At 38.0% G+C, this 17,722-nt stretch overlaps 1 protein-coding gene across 1 annotated transcript; it reads left to right on the forward strand.

Annotated features, from left to right (window-relative positions):
• Positions 1–675: 675 nt before the first annotated feature.
• LOC586359 (nischarin) lies at positions 676–16,851 on the forward strand. Its single transcript, XM_030972121.1, has 13 exons — positions 676–1,104; positions 5,561–5,824; positions 6,501–6,645; positions 7,889–7,956; positions 8,697–8,792; positions 9,465–9,560; positions 10,088–10,231; positions 11,148–11,402; positions 11,824–11,991; positions 12,641–12,721; positions 13,444–13,528; positions 14,074–14,257; positions 14,612–16,851. Exons 1-13 carry the CDS (start codon positions 1,015–1,017, stop codon positions 16,722–16,724), a joined length of 3,789 nt encoding a protein of 1,262 aa, XP_030827981.1. The 5' UTR covers positions 676–1,014; the 3' UTR covers positions 16,725–16,851.
• Positions 16,852–17,722: the final 871 nt, after the last annotated feature.

The following is a 17,722-nucleotide window of genomic DNA, read 5'->3' on the forward strand; positions in this document are numbered from 1 at the left end:
ACATAGGTCAACTTATGAAATTCCATACATTGAGATTGTTATCATGATATCTCAAGAACCACTGGAGATTTAAACTCCAAACTTGTTTAAATTGCTTTATGGCGGAGGCATCATTTTCGACTGCACGCAGTCAAAATTCCATCTAGTTAAGCTCTAGCTTTTAACCCTACTTTTGAGACAAAACCTTGAAAACTCCCTGTAGGCCTATATAAAAAATTGACCCAACTCGAGGGGGGGGGGGGTTAATTCTATATCCATTCTTGGTATTATGGAATATTATTATATTATATTATATTATATTATGCAATATGTCCTGGATGGGGACTTGATTTTGAACATCTTATAGAGAGAGGTGATAAGGTGCTATATAAAAACCCTGATAATTTGTATTTATCCAAGTGTGAGAGAGTGATCGATCGAAATCTTCTGGAGATATGCACAGACTATTTGATGTGTCTCTTGGAAATGTGGATGGACATGGATTGTGTCTATATGCAAGGATAACAGCAGAACAAACAATAGAGGTCTTAAAAAAATAAGAGAAAAGTTATAAAGGGATTTGCTGGGTGGGGGGGGGGCATAATAAAGTTACAGAGTTGTTTGATACATGAAGATGCAGATCAGAGTGGTGTTTAGTGTCCCTTTTATAAAGGGACACTAGTGGTGGTTAGAGTACCTACATAAATATATGGTATAGCGATAGCGCCATCTGTTGACACTATTACACCAGTAACAACAAGTTGGGTGTGTAATCACTGCACTGCTAGCTGCACTGACTTGTGTAGAATGGTAAAAAATTCCGATCAGCTGACCATAAAAATGTCAAGTTGACATAGATCTAGATCTTACATATTACAGCTTCACCTGAACTTATTGAACTGCTTTGAGTTTGAGAAAGTTGCTCGGCTCTGTAGACGGTATACTAGACGTTAGCCTAGACGGCTCTTCTTCACTGAACTTGCTTCAAGGACACACTGACACAGCAGAAGCAGCCAGAAGTGACCCGTGAACAAAATGACATCTCCCGCTCTGTTAGATGATACCACCCCTGGCTTTACAAGGGATATCCGCATCATTTCAACAGCAGAAGTAGAGAAACACACGGTATGTAATTGTTAGGGCCTAGCTTTCCCCTATTAAATAGCAGTATGACTTGATCAGTTGATTATAAATAAGCAAACGTTCTCAAAATATATTTTCTTCATTAATTAAATAGATCTAGACCCTAGACTACGAAAACATTTCTGTGAACATGCCAAAAAAGGCAAAATTTACCATAGCTTAGCTGTATTTAACCACAAATAGTTTACCAGAAGAATGGTGAGACAGCAGTCAAGGTTCCATTAATTCAAGGTCTATTGTCTTGATCTACATGTATCTTCTTCACTTTGAAGAACTTCTTGTACTCCTTCTCTTAATCATTCTCATATAAAATATACCGGTAGGCCTAGGCCTAGAGAAGTAGAGTCTACAACTTTACAAGTCGGTTAGGCAGAGGTGACCAAAGTTCATGGACATCTAAAAAAAAAACCAAATGTATGGCAAAGTTTTTTACTACAAATCGATTCAACTAGAAAATTTATCGTCAAAGGATTCCGGAGACATCGCGATCTAAAAATTTGATGTCAGATCGGCGTGCGTGCAAATATAACAGTCATAAAAACAACAAGACCTTACTTCATGCACAGGGCTTTGCAGATGATTTATCAAAGAATGTGATCCATCAAAAATAAGGTTATATCATAATTTACAAGGCGAGATATCATTATCATACAATTAGTTGGTACCGATTTTTACTTACAATTTTGAGGATATATCTGCTCTAAAAAATGTAGATTTCCAGACCCTTATCGGTAAGTTGATAATTTTTCAGAACGGACGTAAATCATTTAAATGACTGCAAAGTTTGCTGATCTATTGTCAATATTTTCACAATTTTGCACCTAATTCCAAAGAAAATTTTGTGATTAGGTAACTTTTTGATCCTCTATCCATTGGTGATATCAGATTTTCGAAATCTTACTAATTTTTTTGAGTTAGCGAAGTTAGGTCATGCGTGAACTATGGTGACACCACACCACGATAAGAGGTAGCGTCTTGACTGCACAATACGAGCGCGAGTATTGAGAGACATAACATGACACTATTCCTTCGAGCAACGATCATGCCTGGTTTTGAATGTGTCTATGGTGGGGGCCTCAACTACTGCAACTATTAAATAATAAAAGTAAAGTTAAATAATGATATCAAAAATTTATAATGTTAATCCAGGGCTCCAGACTCTACTTCTTGTTTTGGTATCCCATTCTAATAATAAAAACGAAGACCTAGATCAAACAATTCAAAGTTGGGTTTCAAGTATGCAAATTACAATTACTTTTTGTGACGATAGATTTTCTAATTTTTTTTTTGAAAACTAGATCAAAATTATTCAAATGTACTTAGTAATGCCTTCAGGGCGATCCGGGTGGGTTGGGGGGGGGGGACACATCCCCCCCCCCCCCTCACCGAAAATTTGAAAAAGTGCCCCCCAAAATGTGTAGCAAATACTGACTAAAGACTGCAGCACATTATGCTCTGGAGGGCCCAAGAGTTCAGCGTTTAGACTAATAAAAATGCAAACATCTTCTCGCTCGTTCGCTACTTTGTAATGTTTCCTTGCATAATATCCTTCACAATGTACAAGTAAATATTGTAGAAAATCTGTTAACAAAACTTCAAAAACCTGTTAGGGGGGGAGTCATGCTTCTGCCTCTCTTGTCGCTATGTTCCCTCGTCCCTCGCATTTTGTCCCCCCTGGTCGTGAAGAGATGAACAGTCGCCCCTGTACATTCGGCTCCCTATCATAGGATTGAATTTGATGAAAAAAACGACTACCAGTCTATACCAACATATTCTCTGGACCTGGATTACCTTGTACCATACTCAGTCCCATTTCTTGCAAATGGTGATGTCTAGATAATAGCTAGGGATTGGTCCAGGGTAGAGTGCATTTAAAATGAATACAACAAACTTTTGATACTCTATTTTCATCTTGGAAGTGCCCAATTTGTGGCAGAGTATATTTTGAAAGACCCTGAATCAAGTTTTCTACGGTTTAATTTTACCTTAATTTTATGGTTATTTTACGTCTACTAAAGCTATGGTTAATATTCGTTGTTGCACTAGACCAATGGTAGTGATAATAGTATAAGAGAAACCTCATCAGCATCAATGCTGTCATTTCATAGGGCCCCTGCATTTAATAGTACTTCCAGAGATGCCAACTGTTCCGTTTTTGCCGTATTTGTTCCGTTTTTTCGCTGTGAATACGGCAGTATGTTTTTTGTATGTTTTGTTACGTTTTTTAAATTTAATTTTTTTTTTTTTTTTTTTTTTTTTTATTTATTTATTTATTTATTTTTTTTTTTTTTTTTAGTAATGTTTTTCTTAATTTCTGATCATGGGCTTTGTGTCGTAAGTGTATTATGCACCTACATCTTAAAACGATGCACGCAGGATGGTGATACGGGCCCCAAACTGCGCACATTGCGAACAACCCACATGTAATGTATGCACGTCGCGCTCCGATCCGGGTACGTATACGTGGTACTGCTTGGTTTTTTAAGCTCCTCGATTGGGCGATATGTTAAGTTGAGAGATTTTTTCAAAAATACTGTTTTTTGTCCAAAAATACTGTTTTTTGCTCTTAAGAATACTTTTTTTTGTTGAAGAAGGTTGGCATCTCTGTACTACACCATCAATTGCAGAGTACCAATTTACACTGTCTTGGATGGAGAGTGGCATATAAAGGATGTTTGTTCCAGGTTGGGTTTCATACCTGCAAGCAACCCTTGGATTGAGAGTCAGGCGAATGAACCACTATACCACGATCCATCCACACAATACCTTGACACCTCTATGGCCCGAATTCACAAAGGAGGTTTACATTTAACCCATGGTTTCAACCTTCATTTACATAACCCATAGTTTAAAATTAGCACAAAATAAGCGCAACACAGACAAGAGGTCCAATATTAGACGTATGCAGTGCAAGGTACGCTTATTTTGCGCTAATTTTTAAACCATGGGTTATGTAAATGAAGGTTTAAACCATGGGTTAAATGTAAACCTCCTTTGTGAATGTAGGCCTTTATAGCTATGGATCTAGGAGTGTGTTGACTATTGAATGGACAAAAACAGAGCACAGTACATGACCATACTAATCAAAACGTTGGTAAAGTACAGTTAACCCTGAGTATACCAACGCCACTGAAACAGAAACAGAAACGGAATGAATTTATGTAAATTGGTTCAAGTGTTGAAATGCTGATATTTTGCTGGAGTTTAGCCAAAAGATTTATCCATAGAAAAGAAGTCCTCTCTTTCACAGGAAACTGAGCTCACTCACTCACCCTACGGTTGACCTTAAAAGGACATTATGACAGGAAACCAGATGTGCATTATGCACTAAAACAACAGCTCTAAAATTAAACGTACCTGTACATGCCCTGAAGCCAACCGCACGCTATAAGATCCTCCTGTGATCTGATTTTCAAAGAAATGGCAATTATAGACAATTGGAAATTTCATCCTCATGATTTGAATAATAATAAGAATACTAGCAATTGAAATCTTGTTGTATTTACTGTTTTTGTTGCTTCAAGTCAGAATAAAATCCAAATCAGCTTCAAATCGTAGACAATCGCACTCATGGTGTGACATCACTTCGATTCTGAGCCGAGTTAGCTTTTTCTTCTCAAAGGAAGCCTGAAAATTCCTTAAAATTTTGACATTGCTAATCATATACATGTATGACTACGCAGATCCTCGGTCACTATGACTTAACAAGTTTAAATGTTTATATCAAATGCTATTGCAAATACTTTCAAAATTGGATCGTAGCCAGATTGTATAGTGTGCGTTGGGCTTAAAGTTCCTTAAACAGTACACACACATATTTGAAATCCTATCTCTGCATGATTCTTCATTGAGTCACCTGACATGTTACCAATGAGAAATGATTAAGATTACATTCAAAGACATGGCTTTTGTCATTAGCCATGTCATATATACATTGTATTAAAAATAAACATCACTGTTTATTGTTAACGTAACAGCTTTTCGAAGTGTTAGGATATGATTCTCATGATTGAGAGGCAAATTGTTTAAATTTGATGATGTTGAAAAATTAATACCCAATGGCCATAATGATCTGCAATGTACGGAACATCTACTAAATGAGACTTACCAGAAGGTTTATAATGAGCTCGTAAGAATCATTGTGCAGCAGTTGGGAGATTTCAAATAATCAGAGTTATCATGATTCCCTATTGTGGCAATTGAAAATGCATACATATATAAAGTGATCTTTCTAAAATAAATGGTTTGATGTGACTTTCCATGGAATTTCTTGTGATGGCTGGTAATGCAATAAAAAAGGCACTTATTATTTTTCAAATTTTGGGCATAGTCATATATGATAATAATATGAAAATAAGATTCCCATAAAAAAAAAGGTGTTAAGATTACTGATCAGGGATATACTAAAACCTATCTCGCTTTTCATTTCCTACTTTAGGTATACACTATCCAGGTCTGTGTAGATGACTGCCAGTGGACGGTCCAGCATCGCTACAGCGAGTTCAATGATCTGCATGAGAAGCTCGTCTCCCTGGGCAGGGTGGAGAGATCCCTGCTGCCACCCAAGCGTCTCCTCGGCAACATGTCAAAGAGCTTCATCGAGAGACGGCAGCGTGACCTGGAAGCTTACCTGCAGAAGGTCATCAGCAGCAGCCGTCTGCTGCCAAAGCCGCTGCTTCTCTTCCTGGAGTTTGATATCTATGTAAGCATTTAGATTGACCAGGGGGGCGTTTCACAAAACTTGTCATCATTGACAAATGACAGTTTTTGTTATAAGCTACTGAAATCCTTGCTCCTGATTGGTTATCATCAGATTTGTCACTGATTTTGTCATTTGTCATTGAAAAAAGGCTTTGTGAAATGCCCCCCTGTTCATATTCTGTATAGTAATTGTCAAAAATATCTACTATCAGTCCTTGATGTGTCAATCACGTGCAGCTCTATTTTTTCCTGGTGCCTTTTAATTGTACACTTCAATAATTTAGTCTAATAATCTAGGATGCTAACTGAGATTTGAAATCCCAGTTTTCTGTAACTAGTGTCAGCTTTCCAAGACTTGTGAGTTGTGTATGTATTGCATGGACATCTGATTGGTCAAACTACCGGCACACGCAATAAAAAGTTACAATTCACCAACACCATTCTGATCCATACACAGAAAACAAATAATATTTTCATTCTCATTTCTGCCCTTCCAGATATGTTTAGTAGATAGAGTGATATTGTCTGTTTGGAGCTACAAGGGCATTGTACAGTAACACAGAGTTCACACATTTCTGGCAAGCTCTCTTTTTACACATATCAATTTTTTTGCGTCTGCAAAGTATATTTTATTTTTTATTTTGACACTCGACAGTACGTTGTATGATTATTTTTAGGATATCAATGGGGTTTCACAAGCTTTAGCTGCAGAGCTGTTTGAGAAGGGGGATCTTATTTTGGCTAGCCAAGATGTATGCGAGATGACACCTATGCAACTCTTTGCTATCACAGAAAGACTCAAGTTACCGCTACCTACATGTGGTGAGTTCCTCTAAACCTATTCTGTTTTTATGATTAAATTATTTTATATAAATTATGTACATCTCAGTATTGTAGTATCTGTAGTCATCAGCAGCAGCAGCAATGATGTCGCTGTTCATCATTTAGTTTATCTTTCCATCAATAATGAACCTGTTTCAACTCGTTGAATATAGCATGATGTGAATACAACACACATTTTCTATAAACACAGCCCAAGTCATCTTGGGCTCAATAATATGTAGGAGGTTTATATGTTGATTGATTCCTGTGTACCACATTTGACAGTTTATGATAACAATTAGTGCTGTAGTCAAACGTTTAACCGTCCGGTATTCGACCGCCCATGGCGGATTCCGTTTTCAATTGGTAGGTTTTTCGTTTTCCCTTTTTTTAATTTTTTTTTTAAATATTTTTTTTTTTTTTTTTTTTTTTTTTTAAAGTTTCGATTTATGCCCCTCCACCTGGCACTATGCCTGGCAATGTCTCCCAGCTCAGTAATCTGTGTGTTGACTCACCACTCCGAAACTAGAACAACACTCCAATTTGTCTGTCATCTTGGTTTGAAAGTAATCTTTGTAATAGATCTCAATATGTAGTTTATAATAATAATTCATCCAATTTTTACACAAGGCGTACCACAAGATTCTTTCCTAGGTCCTTTACTGTTTTTAATTTACATTAATGATCTTACTCATTCTTCTAAAAACGATTACTATTATTTGTGACAAGTTCACAAGCACAAATCGGCGCCTTCAACTGCACCTCGCGGTTAAAGGAAAGTCCTTCCTGCTTTTTCACACAGACCTGGCTTGCTGCCGACAGAGTTGGCCAAATTTTTTTTTTTTTTCAATCGTTTAACCGAAAACCGTCCGGTTTTGACTGGCGGTTAAACGGAATTGGAGATATCCGTGATGTTACAGCACTAATAACAATAGGTAGCCAGTATTAGAATTGCAGAGTGCGTTATAAGGTTGATGATAATGGCTTCTCATAATCATCCATTTCAGATCTTAATAAACGATCTACAAACGACTCTGCTACCATGTTAATATGCATGTCGTAGCATGATTAAAGAAGATCTTTTAATTATTCTGATGCCTATGCTATAAAATGTAAGTCAATCCTTGAAAGAAAGCTTGAAAGAAGGGCTTCCAGAGATTAATCTTCCTCGTCATGACTGCAGTGCCGGTCATTTTTAACGCCAATGTCATCATCTCCTTTTCTCTTTGTTTCTTCAATCCAGATTCGGATGATGCCCACAGTGACATTGGCCATATCATGGATTTCATGTCCAGGCTAAGATATCTCAGGGTAAATCTATTTAATATTATTTAGACACTGAACAAAATGTTAAAAAATTTCGGGGGCTACTTTTCAAGCTTGCTCGCATGAAAATAACACTCTTTAATTTGTTTTGCATTGAACTCTATGCACATTTTGGGGGCTCTTTTTGGCATTTCGGGGGCTAATTCGCCCCAAGCCCTCATGTATTTTTCCCTGTTTAGACACACTTAACTATGATTGGTTGATTGGATGGTTGATTTGTATTTGTGTGCTTGTAAGTAAGTAACTAGGGGACCAACGGCTTTAAATCCTCTCCGAGGGACCAGTTAATGAGGATTAATGCCTTACCAAAGGGCACCAGCGCATCAACTTGATTTTGAGCTGGGGACCTCCTGAGTACGAGACCACTGCTTTACCACTGAGCCACCATGCCTCCTTATTGTTGATATTTATTTTTTCTTCTCAAATATCAGTGCATATACATGTATGTTCCAAGGTATAAGTTGAAAGGGAACAGATCACAAGCAAAGCGAAACCTGGAATAAACTTGAGAGAAATTAGTAAGACCAAGAGTGGATACAGAGGGCAAAAATGCATAATAGTCTATAATGAAGAGGGAAGAAGGAAAATGTGTACAATAATGTATCTGATTGCCTCCCAAGTTCTTCTATTTAGCGATTCCAAATTGCTTCTTAGCATTTGTTGTAGTGATAATTTTGTATTTGTGTATCTATGATTAGTTGAATTCTTTTTCTTTCTGTCCGTAGATTGTTGGATCCACTACCAGGCTTGGGTCCAGCACTCGGAAAGTTGATGAGTTGCCCTTTGACCTCTCCTACTTCAAATCAATTAAACATCTCAAGGTAAAATTGAAGTACTTTCCCTGTTGTTTTAATGACCAGACCTCCCCCCCAAAAAAAAAAAAAATAAATAAATAAATAAATAAATAAATAAAAAATAAAAAAATTACAATACTATTTCTTGTGTTTGTTGAAAACTGTTTGTAAAAAACATTTTTGGAGATTCAAGACCCAAATGACTTTGATGTTTGTACTTATGCAGCTTGAATCAGATTTTTTTTGTTTTCTAAAGCAGGATCATTCACTTATTAAACTTATCAATAGATATGTGGTGTTAAAATCTGTGAGACAAGTACTTCTAATTTTTCAAAATAATGTAACTATATATATATATATGTAATAGTTCAAAATTTTGCTTACCGTATATCTTTATATCATCCTGTTCAGGGTTTGACCAATTATTTAAATCATGGTATAGCCAAGTAATTGTATTGTCCATGTAAACTAGCATCTACACTAACATTTTTTCCTGGGTGTGCTGAAAAAAATACTTAGGGCCCCAAATATTTAGCATCTCTGTCCTCCAGGGCATCATTTACATTTTGATAGAGGGGGATCTAGAGTGATTTTCATTTTGTTGTTGTTGGTTGAGGTACATATGTACAGAACTTTCTTGGCACGGGTAATCTGCCAACCTTATTAAAGTTGTGATGGCCGTTTCTATCTTTCCACCAGATTGAGGTTTGTAATGCAAGGTGTATATCAGGGGTTGAAGAAGCAAAGACACATGTACATTTCTTGACTGTACACAAGTCTTTAACTTCAATACAGGTAAGCTTCAATCATATTTCATTTGCTTGTTTCAAAATTATATGTATGTACATTAACTTGTTCAGAAAAGTTTCTTCAAATATTATGTAAAAAGCTTGTTTTGTAACATTTCTTATTAAATGTGTGTATGACATGGTGACACTTAACTGTAATAGGAAAGAGAAATGTATATTTGGAATTGTAAATTCTTGTCATGAGATGTTCACCAGAAATTCAGTTATTTCTTTGATTATCCAATGTGTGTATGGTAAGCCTTTTGACAAAAGAAACCAAGCATTGATGGCAAGATAAGAGTAGCACATGTTTTTGTTTTACTCTAGCCATGAGGCCTTTTCACAGTTGCTTGGGCCAGCATGATTTCTGTTGTTTTGAATTTCACATACTATTTTGGTTGATGATATTATACAAATTGTCTAGGTCTGATCATCAATAAACATTTCTGTCGGAAAGTACATTTGTTTAATAAAAAAATAATTATCTTGTAGTGATGACTAAATACGTATCATATGTTCTATTATTTTTTTCAGGATATTTTACTGCCCAATCTCACTCAGTGGGAATCTCTAGCCAGCTCCAGTGGTCAAGATGTAATGGACATTGTCCCTCCATGGAGTCGGATCAAGCTGGTAGATTTCAGCTACAATGAGTTGACTGATATAGACAAGTCAATAGTAAGTCCAGCATTGTGCCATGTACTGTTCTCTCAGGGTTTAATGGTGCATCAAGTTAGATAAAGATGTTACAGATTATATGTACTTTAATGTGAAAAGTGATCATCTACAAAATTAAGTGTAATGTTTATTGATCTTTACAAATGTGGTGGTAGTGGTGGTGAATGGGTATGAAAGCAGTAGTGGATATTGCTGTTACAGGGGAGTATTTCACAAAGATCCCGAGTCGAACTTAACTCTAAGTTGGACTTAAACATTATGGAGAGCCATTTGTAGCCTTAAAATAAAATATGTTCAAAAGTGAAAATTCAAGTATTTTAGACTTTTCATAAATTCTACATCAAGAACATGAAATCTCCTTGGTAATAGAAAATATGAATGATTTAAATCAAGATTTTATGCCTTTTAAAATAACTTTTACCAAATATTTTCATAGATGCCAACGGCTTTCCATAATTGTTAAGTCCAATTTAGATATATGTTCAACTTAGGATCTTTGTGAAACACCCCCAGGTCTCATTTCATCAAGTTATTTTAATGCATATTTCAGCAGCCATCTTCTCAGATCAATGGCTTTGCATTACCAATGTTCAAGTATCAAGTATCATTTATTTCCAATTCCAATTAAAAATCATATACATATAAATGCATACACATATTACAATGTAGAAGTATACAGATTCATATGACAGTATGGTATTAAATACTTACCATATAATGCAATACATTTTCTGAAAAAACTTCAGACTGATTTCATTCATGATTCATTGCCATAGCTATTTGTTATCATGATCATCATGATAATCATCAGCGTTTAAAGTCCATTTGTCCCAAATCATGGGGTTGGACATTTCATTTCCTTAATGTCTGTGGGATTCAAACGAAACCGTTTTTGTTTCCTCCGTCCAATTCATAGTGCCTCTTGCCCAACGTGGAGCAGCTTGACCTGAGTCACAACCAGCTACGCTCCATCAGCCACCTACAACACCTCTCTGCCATGACCCATCTCAACCTCTCCTACAACCAACTCCACTCCCTGGACGATATGAACACCAGGCTGGGTAATGTCCATACTCTCCTACTGACCAACAATGATCTCTTCAGTCTCTACGGTCTGGCCAAACTCTACTCGCTGGTCAAGCTGGACGTCAGGTCCAATATTATAGAACATGTAAGTAGGAAAGAAAGGATGGGGGGGGGGGGGAAGGAGAGAGAGAGAGATCTAGAGATAGGCACACACAGAAAGGGTGAAGTACAATTAGGAAAAAGGATGTAGACTTATCATGTATGCACTCACATGAATAATATTATCTTCAACCATACACGGATTGATGGTGATGCAACATAAAATCCAGGTTTAACTCCTCAAGGATTTAGGTCAAAACTGATAGTCTTTGGACCAAATTTGAAGTTTTACTTTGCCAAAGTTGTAGGGTTAGGGGTAGAATCTGATATAATAGTGTCGAGTCCAGGGTTAAAGTTAGCAATTCAATTAGTAGAAGGAAATGACTGTCAAGCAATCGTTGCTGGAGCATTTAATTACACAATCTATCCCACTTTCTCCAATGGTTTCCTCCTTTCCATACCCACAGGTGTTAGAGTTACAACATGTGTGCAATCTTCCTTGTCTGGAGCAACTCCTTCTGAGTGGGAACCCTGTTACCAACGTGGTAGACTACCGAACCAAGGTCCTGGAACTCTTTGAAGAACGCTTCACAGAATTGAGTCTCGATGGTCACAAGGCCTCCGAGAAGGAGAAGGTATGTTTATCCCCTTCAAGTGCTTGAGGTGTTTAAACTGCCCAGTTTTTAACTGGTTTGCAATCAGACCCTACATGAATCTAAACAGATTGGAGAATTTAAGTGTACTTTGTGGATTATGTATATTGATGATTTGTGTGTTGTCACAATACCAGAATCTAGTTTGGAGAGCTTCAATCTAGGAATTCCACTTCTTTCTTGTGTTGAAATGTGTCTATGTTTGATTTCTATTCACACCAGGGGGGGGGGGGGGGGGGCATTTCACAAAACTTGTCATCAGTGACAAATGACATTTTGTGTTATAAGCTACTGAAATAGTTGCTTCTGATTGGTTATCAACAGATTTATCACTGATTTTTGTCATTTGTCATTGAAAAAAGGCTTTGTGAAACAGGTCCCATAAGGCTGTCAGAACAGACATTACCTGAGGCCTGAATCTTCCAGGCCTTAATCTGTTTCTCCTGATGATAAGCACTGATTTTACCATCCCCTCTGTCTGTCTGTCTCTCTGTCTCTCTCTTTCTCTCTGTTTCTCTCTGTCTCTGTCTCTGTCTCTCTCTCTCTGTCTCTGTCTCTCTCTCTCTGTCTCTGTCTCTCTCTCTCTCTGTCTCTCTCTCTCTCTCTCCTGTCCTGTGTGTTTGAATAACAGGATACAGTCAACATTCTGAAAGCAATCAAGAAGTCTAAAGATTACAGGCCTTTTGTTGGATCAAAACACGACTCACCAAAGGTAAAGGTTTCACAGCTTCTGATGCTTTGATTGTTACTGAATACCATAATATTGAATTCTGGATTTCTAAATTATTTGTACAACAAGTAGAATGGAACTAATTCATATGCATTCCACAGGTAATATATCACAGCAGAACACTTCAAACACTTTTTAGTACTAACCATGTGTATGTGACCATATTTGGCTTGTTTTTGTTTTCCATAAGTTTTCTTATTGAATTAAAAACACCTCATTTATCTATTAAAGCTGGATTATTTTTAATACGCCTCTGCCACTCAAAAAACCACACAATCTTAATTGTACATATTTCACATTATTATTTGACTTCAAGCACCATAGGAAGAGCTGGCTTCAAACTTATTATAAGCAAACATCATCATAACAAAATGTTTTTTTTAATTTGTTTTTATTAATTCATAAATTTTCATAGATTTTTTTTTCGGGGCTGGTCAGTTTGACATTAATCCAATTTAAATCAACATCATTCTTCTTAAATTAGATATATTTTAACCCTTGATATCATTTCATTTTCAAACATGGTCCTTCAATGTAGTTTCCTGGCTCATGATTTCTATATCCTCAATGCCACATTTTTTGTTCGCTATATATTCAGCAAGTTTTATTTCATAGAATACCTATTTATTTGTACGCCTTTAACTCATGCACCAATCATAATTTTGTTTTGAATGTTTTCTTTAAAATGCTGGTTTTATGCACAGAAAGTAGTCCATGAGGCAGCTATAGCTGACCCCAGTGCATCAAAGCAAGCTTCTAATACATCGTCAGTGGGTCCTAGTCTAAACGGTAAATAGCACTAATTTTGTTTAAACTTTAATGCCATCTTTCTCTGTGGAGAGTTGGGTTGTCTTTTTTCCATGTTTATATTTCTTTGTTGTTTTAATGCTCTTTACATGTATCTGTTTATTTTGATTATGCCTGTATGTTCCATATTCATTAACATACACATAATTATGCACTATGCAGGCATGTCACATACACTGATCTGCACAAACAAAAAGCAATATGAGAATTGTACAGTACAAACGTTCAGTGCAATCTGAAAGCTCCATACAATGACCGTTTCCAGCTAACTTGGTTTGAAATGTCACAATATAATTTGGAACCTTTGCAAAATCTACCTGTTGATAAGAACAATGTGTCCCAAAGAACTTATAGATTGTCTATATTCTATTCCTATGAGTGCCATTTTACTTGCTTTGTACTCATTCTCTACCCTGCTTTTTCTTCCTTAATCATTATATCCAGTGCGATTCCCTTTTGCCCCTTCATTTTGCATCGGGAAGCAATCATATCGTCTCAACGGTTGATTCATTTTGTTTCTCTTGCAGGGGAAAGTGCTGAATTCAAAGCCAAAGTAGAATCTCTGCGCAGGCAAGGTGGTAAGGCGTGGCTTAGTATATTTAATGAGATGTCTGATCCGGCAGAAGGAGAGGCTTCAGCTGCCATAGCAACCAAAGAAGATGGGCAGAAGAAGAGTGGGGAGAAAGGAGCAAAGAAAGATAAAACAAAAAGGTAAAAGTTGCTATTTTTATCTTGATGTAGTTCTAAATGAAATTATAAGCAGACTTCAGACCTTCAGTCTGTATCAACTGATTGTCTTTTATTCATCTATGTTATGTGAAGGCCATTACATTCAACCAAAGCCCAACAACTGACATGTTAATACAGCTTGTGATAAGTTAAGTGAGACACAAGTAAAATTGCTGTACTTACACATACATGTTTTATTGATTGTCCAAAATTAAATTAAGATTTGCTGTCATTGCTAATTTATTATTTTGTATTTAAAACCTAGTCGCATCTAGGAAGTTTTTACATGTTCTCAAAGTGAGGTAAATTATTTTTTAAATTTCAATTTCCTTCCAGAGCAAGATCAAGATCCCGCTCTCCACGGCCCAACCCTGCTTCAACAACAGAAAAGACACGCCTTGTGCAGGAAATCAAGTTGAGTCCTAAAGCATTTGCCTATCATGTCTTTGACGAAATCAGTCGACACAGCCAGGCAGATATCACAGACGTACCCACCGTCTTCTCACAGCTCACCATGTACTTTCAGGGACCTAACCTCTTCACGTACGGTCCTCGGCACAAGGCAGCTGGCATGCCCCCTCCGGATATCAACGGGCCTACCCTGGAGGGACACCTGAGTCAGATGAGCAAAGAGGAGCAGGAGGAGTTGATAGAGTTGTTAAGAGGCATCGTGGATGGAACTGTACAGCTCTCCAACAAGTTCCCTTCCCAGTCAGAAGCAGAGGAGGTTTGGAGGCACATCCAAACAATGTTAGGCAGGAGTGATGCGAGGGAGAAGGAAAGGGAGGTGGAAAATGCTTGTGAACCTGATGATGCAGCTCCAGTCAGACCTCAACTGCAAATCAGCCATGCTGCTGATGGTTGTGCCAGTGAGGAGAAAGAAACAAAGACATGGGATGTTGATGATAGTAAAGATCTATGTGTTAATGAGATAGCTTCTAAAGTTGAAGAAGTGAGCATCATCTCCGAGGCAGATGAGGAGAACAAAGTAGGTGATGCGACAGAGTCGTCGTCATCTACTAGAGCTGAGGAACCATATGAAACGCTGCTGCCTCAAATGAAGTCAAGAACCTTAGATAATCAAGATATTGAATTTGGGGAAATGATATCATCACCTTCCATTGTTCCAGGAGCTCCTTCTTTGGTCTTTGTCCCTGACTATGACCAAACAATGATTGATCATCTATCATCCTGTGGGCTAAAGAAAGGTCTCAAGCTCTCTCCATCAATGCAATGTCTTGCCACGATGTCTGCCAACGAAATGATCAAATACTTTCATGAGAATGTCACGAAAATGGGGGTTGACACGGAACATCTGACCCATGTGATATGGACAAAGGTGATTACCTATGCAGTTCCTAAAAAGGAGATAATGTCTTGTGTTATGCTTAGCTCTATAGCACTCTATGTGTTTTCAGATCAGACATTGAAGTGTCATCGGGAATCCTGGAAGACTCATCGTCGGATATGCAGTGACTCTGCAGTGCGGAAATCCAAACTCAAATCAGGAAGACCCGATCAGCAATCTCACGCCAGTGGTGTGATCCACAGTTCTTCAGAGCTGGAGGCAAACAGAGTGTGCTGCCAGCATGTCATTCCCCTCAGGGACATAGACGAGGTGGTGGTGGGTCTGTTTGACCAGAAGATACGTGTGACGGGGCAGACACCAGACAACACCCTGACCCTGATAACCAGAAGCTTCAAGGAAACACACAAGTTTCAACAGCAACTGATGCTCGCTCTGCCACACCCAGAAAGTCCTCGTAAGTCCGATCAGAGACCAGGGTCACCCATCGACCTCTACCAGGAGGCAATGAAGGCGAGACAGGAAGCAGTCATCACAGAATACAAACATCCTGCAGGTGTCAAGTTTGTCTATGCCAACGAAGAGACAATCAGTGACTTGACATACCTTGTTGTGGAGAAGGTTAAGAGTCCTTCCTATGGTTTCCACGATGTCCACCTTCTGATGTACATGCTCCTCCACCAGGTCGGTGATGTTGTCAGCAACAACGACTATGTTCCACCATCCATTGAAACAGCACCTCGTTACCCTAGATCACTCATCATCACCAACACACACGTGGCACTGTGCCATGAGGATCATGTGTGCTACCCGATCCCCAACTTCTCCAAGCTGCTACCTGAGAGTCCTCAGTACGCCATCAGTGACGTCCAACCCATCTTCAACCTGAAGCGACTGGTGGTGAGCGACTTCTCCTCCTGTGACATCACCCTTATCTTTGAGGTCATCAATGTGGAGGTGGACATCAGCAGAGAGTACTTCACATCAGATGATCTGCAGGAAGGTGAGAAGCATCACACACCGGACATCGTCTGGACCCTGGTTCTTCCATCTCTTGAGGACAGGGAGAGATTGATGAAGATGATTTGTGGACAGTGGAGGGATAAGCACAATAAGGAACTCTCTATTCAGGTCAGTGCATAAAACTGAATGAGATGTCTCAAGCACAATAGACCCATGGAGTGATTCTATTGTAGGGCAGGTCCAAGCTATTTGGATTGTGACGTACGGGACATTCAGAGACTTTAAACAAGAAATAACAACAGATGAAATTATTTATATGGCTATCTTTTGGTATGAGTCTGTGGCTATTATGGGCTAGTTCATTTGTGGAAAGTTTTAGTTCTGACCAACTCTTTAATTAATTTTTAATGTAATTAATGTGCTGCGTGACGTACGGTTTGCAGCGTCCAGTACGTCACGCAGCACATTAATTACATTAAAACTGAAAGTGTCTGTCAAGTTATTGAAGTATTTAAAAACTAGATGGAATTCGACTGCGCGCAGTCGAAAATGATGCCTCCGTCATAGAGCAATTTTACAAACCGAAACGGAAGAAATTTTTCAAATTCAAGTTCAATTGTAATCCATTTACATGTTCTCAGAATATCGTGATTACAAGCAATTTCTCATATACATATATGACCCTTTGATCTTTGACCTCATGACCCTAAAATCTACTCAGTTCATTGGCTCTGCAAGATTTCCTGAGTTAAATAGTAATCCATCTGTCAGTTCTAATGAGAATGCGTCCACAAGCTATTTTTGCATACATAATGAGCCCATGACCTTTGATCTTATGAACCATTCATTGGCTCTGCAAGATACATAAATGATCTAAGTTTGGCAGGAATCCATCAATCTGTTCTTATGATAATACGATCACAAGCTATTTTTGCATACATAATGAGCCGCATGACCTTGACCTTTACCTCATGACCCCAAAATCTAATCAGTTCATCAGCTCTGCAAGTAACATACATGACCTAAGTTTGGCAGGAATCCATCAATCGGTTCGTGAGATAAGGCGATCACGAGCTGTTTTTGCATACACAATGTGCGCTGTGACCTTTGACCTCGTGACCCCAAAATCTAATCAGTTCATTGGCTTTGCAAGATACATACATGACCAAAGTTTGGCT

The sequence above is a fragment of the Strongylocentrotus purpuratus genome, unplaced genomic scaffold, assembly GCF_000002235.5.
Source record: "Strongylocentrotus purpuratus isolate Spur 01 unplaced genomic scaffold, Spur_5.0 spur5_scaffold_6, whole genome shotgun sequence".
NCBI lineage: Eukaryota > Metazoa > Echinodermata > Echinoidea > Camarodonta > Strongylocentrotidae > Strongylocentrotus > Strongylocentrotus purpuratus.

Excerpts from the sequence above, each read along its gene's own strand:
- LOC586359 (XM_030972121.1), top strand. The coding sequence starts at position 1,015 with ATGACATCTCCCGCTCTGTTAGATGATACCACCCCTGGCTTTACAAGG. Across the intron at positions 11,992-12,640 it reads AGGCCTCCGAGAAGGAGAAG|GATACAGTCAACATTCTGAA; the intron begins GTATGTTTATCC and ends TTTGAATAACAG. Across the intron at positions 12,722-13,443 it reads CAAAACACGACTCACCAAAG|AAAGTAGTCCATGAGGCAGC; the intron begins GTAAAGGTTTCA and ends TTTTATGCACAG.